This window comes from Amaranthus tricolor, chromosome 7 (genome assembly GCF_026212465.1).
Source record: "Amaranthus tricolor cultivar Red isolate AtriRed21 chromosome 7, ASM2621246v1, whole genome shotgun sequence".
NCBI classification, from domain to species: Eukaryota; Viridiplantae; Streptophyta; class Magnoliopsida; order Caryophyllales; family Amaranthaceae; genus Amaranthus; species Amaranthus tricolor.
In genome coordinates this window covers 30,307,412-30,318,455 of record NC_080053.1, presented here as the reverse complement: position 1 = coordinate 30,318,455, position 11,044 = coordinate 30,307,412, and the positions used below count along the sequence as shown (strand labels likewise).

Below are 11,044 nucleotides of genomic sequence, written 5' to 3'. Positions count from 1 at the left end.
AATCTTTTGGCATAGGATTTAAGTAGAAGTGTTATTGTGTTAAGTAGAAAAGATGGGGTTGAAATTTACGTTGACTTTTCACATTCTTTTCCGTGTGGGGACTGGGGAGCTCTTTTGCTTTGGCCGTCAAACTTGTAGAATATGAACCAAGCAGCACATATGGTATGAATACAAATAGTTTATTAGTGAAAAAATATAAAAAGTAATAAATTTGAATTCACAATTGTATAGGCTAATAATTTTTTAAGGAGTTTGGATTGATTCAATTGAGGCCCTCTCATAGTGAGACGGTCTCACATGAAACGTACCTCTTACTTGGGTTAAATAGCCTAATAATAAAAACTTTTATCATGATGAATTTTTCGTATGAACTCGGAAACGGTCTCATAAAAAAAAAAGCTGATAAAAAATTGCAATTAAAATAATTAAACTCAAAGGTCAGAGTATTTGTCTTAACCGATAGGATAGGCGGTTTAGGGCATTAACAAACTGTGGGTCTTGGTTGATGGAACTTGGGTAGTTGGGGAATTACATTGGCATTTAAACAATATTCTGGTCGCAAATTCTTGAGAAAGACGGTCTTTTTGAGAGACTATTTTTAATTTAACCGATTCATTATATAATTTTTAAAAAATTATAAGTAAGCATTAAGAATAATATAAGTAGACATTAAAGATATTGAAAGTAGACATTAAGGATACGGTAAGTAAACATTAAGGATAATGTAAGTAGGCGTTAAGAATATGATAAGTAGGTATTAATCTTTAATAGGCTAGGCTTGAGATACGTCTCTCAAGAGACTAGCTGTATTTTGATATACTCGGGAGATGGCAAGTGGCAGCAGGCCCTCCAGTGCCACACCACGGGCTGGGTCAGTGGGCCTCTAACTAAATTCGATTAGATTGAAATGGGCCTTTAAAAAATCTGGGTTGTATACTTGTGTAGTATATGCCATATGATAAATTACGTCCAGCTAGTCTCTTGAGAAATTGTCTTAGTCTCTTGAGAAATTGTCTTTTTGAGAGATCTATCTCAAGTCCATCCCATTAAAAATTAATATCTGCTTACTGTATTCTTAATGCCTACTTTCAATATCTTAGATATCTACTTACATTATTCTTAATGTTTACTTACAATATATTAAAAAATATATAATAAGTCGGCCCAATTAAAGATGGTCTCTCACAAGAATTTGTGAATTTCACCAAGTCTTGTAATTGTATCACTACTAAACGGATCCATACAATCACATTATTTTTCTAATATATATATATATATATATATATATATATATATATATATATATATATATATATATGAAACAATTTAGATTCAGCTTTGAATTAATTTTTTTAAATATAAATAATTTGGCTGCTTGTATAGTCATGTCTCAACGTGAGACGGTCTCATGCAAAAATTGTTGTAAATGAATATTTTAAAATTATAAATAATTACTTTAAAATTATACTTAATCACTTCAAAAATATTAATTGATCACTTCAAATAATCTATAATCATTATAATTAAGCTCACTAAAATCATAAATGATTACTTTAATGACGTTATAAGGATATATTGAGACAACCTAATATAAATATTCTTAGGGTTGAGATTGTCTTATTTGAAAATTATGAAAAAAATATATATGATTTGATGAATTGATATATAAAGTTAATATTTTTAATATACTGTATGAACTTTTAAAACACAAATTCTTGTAAGAGACGGTTTCTTTGAGAGATCATCTCTAATTGAATTGACCCATTAAAAAAATGTAAAGCAAAAGTAAGAATTAAACTTTAAAGTCTTTAACGGATTGAGTCCGAAAAACGTCTATTTGAGAAACGGTCTCTCAAAAGACCGATTGTTTTCATTATCATCATCACTCATCATATGCGTATTCAGACTGTCTCATAATAAATCATCTCTATCTCATAGTATAATAATTTGTGTTCCATTTAATTAAGGAACAAAATATTCAAATATCGTGCATATTTTATTTTTGTTTTTGAAAGAATGTACTTAATTCTATTTAAAGAGAGAATCAAGTGATTTAGGCAGAAAATATTGATTGTTACTATGTTAAGTAGTCAAAGTCCATTGAAAGCAATTTCAGATACTTGAGAAACAATACGTTAAGTACCAGGAAATTTAAAATCTGTAGGCTAAAAAAAATTAATTAAATAAACTAAGAATTAAATTTATTCCAAAAGTAAGCGTGAAATTTTTAAATTTGAGGTTTGAGAATGTTCGCAGACCGCAGTTAGTAACTGCGAACAGGTCAAAACAGACAAAATAGGTCAAAACAGACAAAATAGCTGCTGCGAACAGCAAAAAAAAATATTTCTTTTTTAGGTCAAATAGCTGTTCGCAGTTATTAAGTGCGAACAACTATTTTGGTTTTTTTAGGTCAAATAGCTGTTCGCAGTTAGTAAGTGCGAACATCTATTTTGTCTGTTTTGACCTGTTCGCAGTTACTAACTGCGAACAGCCTCAAACCTCAGAATTGGGAATTTCACGCTTACTTTTGGAATAAGTTTGATTCTTAGTTTATTTAGTTTTTTTTTTTTTTGTATTTTTTCACTTATGTTTTTCAAATTTTCTAAGTACCAAACCATATGGTAAAAGTCTAGTATGGACTTAGTCCGCGCTAATATTTGTAGACCAACTCTTACATTTTACTCTATTGTTATACTCTTATACTTTATTTCACTTCATCATAGTCTATTCCACTTTACTCTTATACTCTTACACTTCATTCCATTATTAAAAAATTAAAAAATTAAAATCACGTGATTATTTTTTTCATTTTTTTTCAATTACTTTAAAGTATGTAATAAAGAGTAACTTTTTCATGTAAATGAGATAACATTGTAATATAATAAGAGTCATCATGATTGTAAACTTAAAAATAAATTATTATTTTATAACGCGTTAAATAAAATTAAAATTTATTATCTATGTGTTGAATTTTAAACCAAAACAATACAAAAATACAAGTTATATATTAATTACATCCTAGAAGAAGAATACCTTTTGTATATCAGAGTAACTTTGTCTCATTAGAGGGATAACATTAGATCAAATAGAGGTCACCTTCATTGTAAACTTTAAAATAAATAATACTCCCTCCTATTTTACCTATAAGTCCCATTTATTTTTTCTCACTATTTAGTTTTCACTCATCACTCGTAATTTGTATTTTAATTTCAACTTATAAGTTAAAATATAGTTATGTGAAATCTTATTTGATTCGTTTAATACCAATATTATTAATATTAACTTTTTATAATTTTTAATTAAAAACAATTAGAAATATTAAAGATTAAAATATTATGTCGAGAAATGTAAAAACTAAATGGATTAATAAGTTGAATAAAAGTCAATAATTTTTGTAGAACTACAGATCAGTTTCAATAATTTGTTTTTAATGTGATAACATTTTAAATCAAACACAACACAAACAAATTAATTACGTTCTTATAAGGGAAGGATAACATTCATATAGAGTAACATTGAATCACAACTCTAATTTTAGTGTGGACGAAGTAGTAAGTACACACAATAGTTTCTCGAGTAATCTCGACCATATGAAATGAAACCTCAACAGAATTGGGGAAACCAAAAACCTAATAGTAAAATTGCTATAATTGATCTTAAAATCGAACGGTAGAAGGACCAAAACAATCGATCTCCATAACTTTCTTGATATTCATCTCTGTTGATTGAATCGTTGTTTTGGCGATCTCAGAAGCCATTGACGAAGAAGAAGCAGCTTTAGAAGATTGAGAAAATGTAGATTTGAGATTAGTTTTAAGACGATAATGAAGCGATCTTAAAGGATAATTCCAACGAGCGAATCCTTGATCTTTTAGAGCTTCTACTGTTGCCATACTTGTTGCTACTATGTATGATTTACATGCATTTGCTGCACCTCCCTTCATTTTGTGATTTTTAGGTTTATGATTATGATTTTGATTGTAAATGGATGATTTGATGAAGAAATTGTGAGATTTTGAAAGATGAAATTGGTTTGTTGGAAGATTGGAATGTGGGTTTTTTTATAGATGAAGGGAAAGCGAGCGGAAGATGAGAAAACCAGGGGCAAGTTACGTTGTGCCAATGGTTTCCGAATTCTCACTAGCTGCATTTGGTTTAGTATTAGTATTAGTACTCCTTTTTACAAGACGTCACTTTATTAACTGTCAAACTCAAACATACATAGAAAAATTCGAATTGAAAGCATTTTGAGTGCATGTAGGACATACTTGATCCCGTTTCAAAATATACGCTACATTTGATTTTTTACACAATTTAAAGTGTTATTTTGCTTATTTATATGTTGAATTATACACATTTAAAAATTATAATAAGTTAATATTATAAAATATGCGATTAAACGATTCAAATAAAATTCCCCTGGACTATATTTTTACTTACACATTAGTCGCAATATATAAAATAAACTTGAACAATTAATAGTGCCCATATCGAAATGTAGCAATTATTTGAGAATGGAGAAAGTATACATTTGCTTATTGAGTTTTCATCAGCTACTTTTAATTTTTAATTTATTCTTAATCTATAAACTAAAACATAGTCAAATGAAATCTTATTTAATATCAACATAAGATATGTAAATATCTATTTGCGATGTGACTTTAGTGGGACATCATCGGTAGGTGAACCAGAGGTGTCCATAGGAGAAGCAGTTGTTAAATGTACGACCAAGTACAAGTATTTGGGATCAATTATTCAAAGGGATGGAGAGATTGACAGAGATGTAAACCATCACATAGAAGCGGGTTGGATCAAGTGGCGTGTAGCCACCGCGGTGCTATGTGATAAGAAATTTTCAAGCAGGTTAAAAGGAAAATTCTACCGGACGACAATCAGACCTGTTCTGTTATATGAGACCAAATATTGGCGTGTTAAGAAGATTTTTTGAACATAAGATGGAAGTCACATATTGATGGATCGTATTAGGAACCAAGAGTTTAGAGACAAACTAGGGGTAGCCCCTATTTCTAGAAAAATGTGCGAAAATAGATTGAGATGGTTTGGACATGTGCAGAGAAAGACCCTCGCCACCCCTGTGAGGAGAGTAGAAAGCATTATAATAGAGGGTAAGAGGAGTCGAGGAAGACCTAGGAGAACTTGGGATGAGCTGATAAAAGTTGACTTGCGTGAGCTAAACCTCTCCGAAGGCTTGACTAGAGATAGGGGTAGTTGGAGGCATCATATCCATGTTTTAGATTACTGATGCCCTCGTAGATTACCTCTTTATGTTTTTACCATCCTGCTCCTCTCGTATCTTTTATTAGTATTAGTTTTTTTGTCCCCTTCTATTATATTTTGTAGGTGGGCCTACTTTTTATTTATAGGCCTTTTTATCTTTCCCGTGTAGCTACGTCTCCATATCTTACTCGAGTCGGGGGACTCTTTTGGCCGCGTTCTTTTCTATGGGTATGAGTTATCGCTGTCCTTCCCTCTCCAGACCTTGTCCATAGTTTTTCTATGAACGGGATATACTGGGTTGGATGATGATGATGATGATGAATATGTCTTAAAAATCTTAATGAAATTTCTCTCCAAAATAAAATATTTTAAATGGGAAAAATATTAGAAAATAGAGAGAGTATAAAATTTCAAAAACTCGAATCACGTCGTTTTTGGATCACAAGCATGGGTGGATCCTAGTGCCCTAACATAAGGTCACTGCATTTAAAAAGACTTTTCTAAGAGGTTACAATAGGTTTTGAGCTTGCAACATGTAAGTTGTGAGACAAAGCCTAAACCACATGTGCTATTTAATTTTGTTACTAATAAGAAATTTTAATTGCACTTAATATATATTCAGCTATACAATAAAGTTCAATTAAATACAGTTATAATTTTATAATATAATTAATTTTTCTTAATTATTCTTTTTTTACGGTTTAACAAAACACCAAATTGAAAATATTATTTTTTATATAGATTTATAATTTTTTGAATTTTTTTAATCGATTATGCTCCTACTGAGTTTCAACTTTGAATCCGCCACTGATCACATGCCAAATATTCTAGATTATAAGCTATTAATTTCAGATTATATTTCAGGACAATTTGAATTGTAACAAAGTTTAACATGTCTAAATTGTAAAGTATACTTATATTTGAAAACTTTTTCCGAAAAGTAATACTTTAATAAACAGAAATTACCATATATGAATATAATGAGATAACTTGTGTTTTACTTCCTATTTAATAATAATAACACTGTTGATATAAAACTTTTTTTAGGAGATGGTTTATTTAAAATTGTTCACATTGTCAATGACTCGATAAGCATTTTAAATAAAGTGTAAATTCCTTTCGTTGATAATAAATGCTTAGAATAAAAACTGAAAGTCTGGTTACTTTTTATTGAAAAAATTCCTCACAAGTTTAATGATTGAATTTATTCTACTTCAACATTAATTTATTTTTTTCTCAAATTTTTTTTCTTCAACAAGTTGAAATGGTGATAATTAGTAATAATAATGAAAAACTATGATAAAGGTCTTTTTTACGATTAAAATTTTATTGCTATAAAATAAAACTTAATACAAATCGTAAAAATTTATACTACTACCTCCATTTCAAAATACTTACACTATCTGACTTTGTATGTTCAATATACTAATTCAATTTGTGATATATCTAATTATATTATATGTTATAAAAAATTATAAAAATTTGATATCAAAATGTTTTGGTATTAAGGCAAATTAAAATATGCTTTAACTTATTAAATTAAAAAGTAATTATAAATTAAAGATAACAAATAAATAGTGTATTATTTTATAATTTTAGCATGTAATTTGAAAGAAGAAAGTATTAGGATTTAGGAATCTTCTCTAGAACATTCTGAACTCTCAACGACCAAACGATTAGGTTTTCTTTTCTTAAAATACTACTTTCTCTCACACGCTGACTCCTCAAATGCGCGTTGGAGGAAACAAGACTTATGGACTATGGTTATGGCATGGAAACTGGCGTTCATTCGTATTTCGTTCTGTTTTTTCACTCCATTCACCACAAAACAACTCTGCTTTCTCTCTTCTTTCCGTCAAGCTAAGGCGCCATTGATTCACAAATTACTGATAAAATGGTAAATTACATAATCATTGAACAAATTTGTAAGTTATATCTGTAATTCTTGTTTTTTTCTTTTATTTGTTTAATTAGTCATTATTGTTTTGGATGATGAGAGTTTTGTAGTAAAGCGTAAATCAAGGGAGAGCTGATCAAACATCGGGCCGGGCCTGCTTGGCAAAACAGCCCATTGATGAGGGCCGGGCTAGGCCAAAGTGCGGGCCTAAAACTTCTTGCACAAACCTGTAATATGTGGGCTTGCGGGCTTATATTATATATTATTTATACATAATTAAAAACACAAATTACAAATAATTGAAATACACAAATATTTAATACAATTGTTACATATTATACATAATTTAAAACACAAATTACAAATAATTCAAATAAACAAATACAAAATAATCATAATATGTAACTAATTAATGAATTGACAATCGTCAATTAGGACAAGGTTGATAAGATTAAAGTATTATGATAACACCGGAAAATCTTTAGCTTTGCTGTGCTCCAAGATTATCACATTAGAAACCATCAATTTTGCTGTACTCCAACAAAACACTGGTACTTCTACTTCTACTGTACTCTAAGATTATCACATTAGAATTTCAAGATCTACTCCGCCATTCCAATTACCAATAGACAGAATGTAAGAAACTAAGAATCAAATCAATACCTTAATTAAGAGAATCCTAATCAATAATTTTACCCAGCAAATCAAACTGTCAAACAATACAATCGCACATTAGAATAGATTTTACCCAGTATTTAATTGTTCAAGCAAAATACAATTGAAGTATTTGAATAGATTTTCATATGGTACTTATACTGCCATTTTAATCGAAGTACACAAACGAAATTCTTCAAAAACCAGACAAATTCATGTATAAATTTAAAGTAATCCAAAATTCTTCAAAAACCAGACAAGCCCATAATCTTTTATTTCTTATACTTGCGCCAACATAGCTCCTTTCGGGCCGGTCCGGGCCAGGCCGCGGGCCAAACGCCAATCCCAAATCCGTCCCAAAAAAATTCGGGCCATTTATTGTCTGCACAAACCCGCCCATTGGGCCATATTCATGATCAGGTCTAGTCAGAAGAGTAGTTCGAGTGGAAGCAGGATTTTAACTTTGGTCCATGTCTAGGATTAGGAACTTTAATTTGAGTGTCAAGGTTGCCGAAAATGAGGTCATATTCGAAAGGTTTGTTCAGAGAGAAGGCAAGACATAGAAAAGGAAGTTACTAGTACTTTTTATGTTTATTGTGATAGTGATGATGATTATCCAATTCTTTTGCGGTTGAATCAAAAGTGAAAGGTCTAATGGATCCTTGATTCCGGAGGTTCTTTACTTTGATTGTGTCCAATAGGGGCGAATAATATGAGATACTAGTGTAGAGTTACCGAATAGGCGAACACTCACCAATTTGTATACTAAACCTATCGTGCTACTATTTTTTTCGTGTTATATGTTACATAATATAATATTAACTAAATTTTAATTAAATAAATTGGGTTTTGCCTAGACCGACTCAGGCTGTGGGCCATGGCCTAGACTGACTCGGCCTAGTCCATGGCCTAAGCTGGTTTGAACCTGAATTTCCCAAAAGTCTCCTAGGTAGAGTGGTGCTAATGGAAAACAATGTGTCTTGCCATGCTGTAGAAATAGGTCGGTTGAGATAATAATTTTTACCGCATAGTTATTCGTTTGATAGGAGGTTGCACATTGATGTGAACTGTGAAGTTGTGAAACTATCAACTAGAACTGTCAAAATTTGATTGATCCAAAATCAACTCAGAGTCCTAAGGGGAAATTAGTGGGTCATAACCTGGAAATTTTGACTCGTAACCTGAAAGTGACCCATCTTGAAATCAACCCTACTGAAAATGATCGGATCCAAAACCTGCCAGGTCCACTTTCAATACATTGTTGCTTGGCGTTACATGATTGTCTAGGTTGAATTTGTATTTTTCAAGGAACCTGAAGAACTTATTTTAGTTAGAGTTGATCGTTAAGTTTGAGCAAGTCTCAATCTCAGTTGCTTATTGTCATCAATCATTTTTTGACATCCTTGTTTCGGCGGTGACACCTCATTGATGAGGAGACGTCATGTTGAGACGATGTACATTCTTGTAAAATAGGTTTGGACTCCCTTGTTAGGATGTTTGCATTGGGTTGAGATGGGTCATCATTTTTTCTTAAATGATTGTGGTTTATTTGTGGTTTGCGAATGGTGTGTTACTTGCCACTTGGTGGAGTTGCTTAATTCGTTAAGGTAGAGGATTGTGAAGTGTTGATTCAAATCTTGGAGGCTGAAAATGGTGGCTTGGATAGGTACAGTGTCAAAAGAAATGCATCAGGCTTTCTTATGTGGTGAATATGTTGCAACCCTTGTGTAAGAGCTTGGGATTGTTTGGCTAAGCATGCTCGGACAAGTTGGGCAATATGCTAGGAGTCTTTGATCGGGCAAGTAGATTTAACACTTGGACGAGCAGCCACAAGACCGATTTGCCAATAGTATGAGCAAGCTTTGTGGGCAGATCCTTTATCCACTTGGATGAGCAGGTATGCTGCTGGAGGAAGCAAGTCTTGCGCTTAAGCGAGCACCTCCAGTAGTTCAGTTCATCTCGTGCTTGCATACTCGAACAAACACTTATCTTACTCATTTGAGCACATCACCCCTGTTCACGTGTTTTGAGATTTAACTCAATTTAAGCATTCGGGGTATAAATAACGAAAGTCTCATCTCAACTTGGTAAGACAGATCAATTCTAGAGAGGTTTGAGAGCTACAAAGTAAGGGTTTGAGGGAGAGCTAAACATTTAAATTTCTGTACATTATGTGTGAAATTAGTGGGAGGTTCTTATATGTAAACTCTTACACTAAAGGTGTCTTTGGATGGAAAGAAATAAAGGAAGGGATTTGAAGGGATGAAGGATTTCTTGTTTGGCTAACAAAATGGAAGGGATGGGAGGAATTAGATGAATAATTTTTATTAAGGTCACAATTTCTCCAAAATTGGAATGATTTAAAGGGGAAAACTCTCATCTTTCTTTCGTTCTCCTCCCTTCTCTCCTAAACAAACAAGATTTACTTTCTTTCCTTTCCTCTTCCCTTCCTTACCCTTCCCCATCTCCATTCCCTTCCTTTCTTTTCTCTTCAAAACTATTATCCAAACTTTGTGTACGAGATCATCAATATAATTGACTTACGTTGTTTGGGTGGGTTTTATAATTATTGAAGATTTGATAGGAGGCTTTCCCTAGTTTGGTTCGTCTCTCTTGTTCTACATCTTATTTGGATTCTTACTTATTTACTTATCAATTGTTCATACTGCAAAGCACTTGATTATAGTTACAAATCCGAAGCTATTAGTCAATTATTCTTAACATTTTGCTAGTTAGTTTGATGACCAATGAAAAGTTAGAAAATGCATGTTAACCTTGGAGATCTTGTGCAGTGGATACCTTGATCCACAATTTGCTATGGTCCATCATACCATTGTGGGTTAGCTACTTCCTCCATTTTGAAGACAATCTGCAAATTTTTCAAGGAAGAAGGATTAAGTTGGAGGATAGGTTGAATGATATTAGAATGCGGGTTGAAGACCAACAGTTTCAAACTGGTAGACGTCGAAAAGAAGTTGATATCTGGTTGAATGACACTGGAGCTAAATGCGCAGAATTGCGTATGCTACATAATATGACGTATGGAGATGTCAGTCCTTTCCAGAAAATCACAGAACGACTAAGATCTGGAGGTTTGATTAAGAGACTGATCAAAAAAGGTGGATGAACTTTACAATGAAGGTGTATTCGATGAAGTTCTATCTGATGTTAGGGAATCAGTAGAATTAGTGACAACAACATTAGTAGGTAAGGCTGCAAATGAAAGTATCCACAGTATATTGACTTGGCTAGACA

The 11,044-nt window shown here is 32.0% G+C and overlaps 1 protein-coding gene across 1 annotated transcript; it reads right to left on the bottom strand.

The window, feature by feature from the left end:
* Positions 1 to 3,345: 3,345 nt before the first annotated feature.
* On the bottom strand, positions 3,346 to 4,136 carry LOC130817694 (uncharacterized). Its single transcript, XM_057683545.1, has one exon. It carries the CDS (start codon positions 3,942 to 3,944, stop codon positions 3,657 to 3,659), a length of 288 nt encoding a protein of 95 aa, XP_057539528.1. The 5' UTR covers positions 3,945 to 4,136; the 3' UTR covers positions 3,346 to 3,656.
* Positions 4,137 to 11,044: the final 6,908 nt, after the last annotated feature.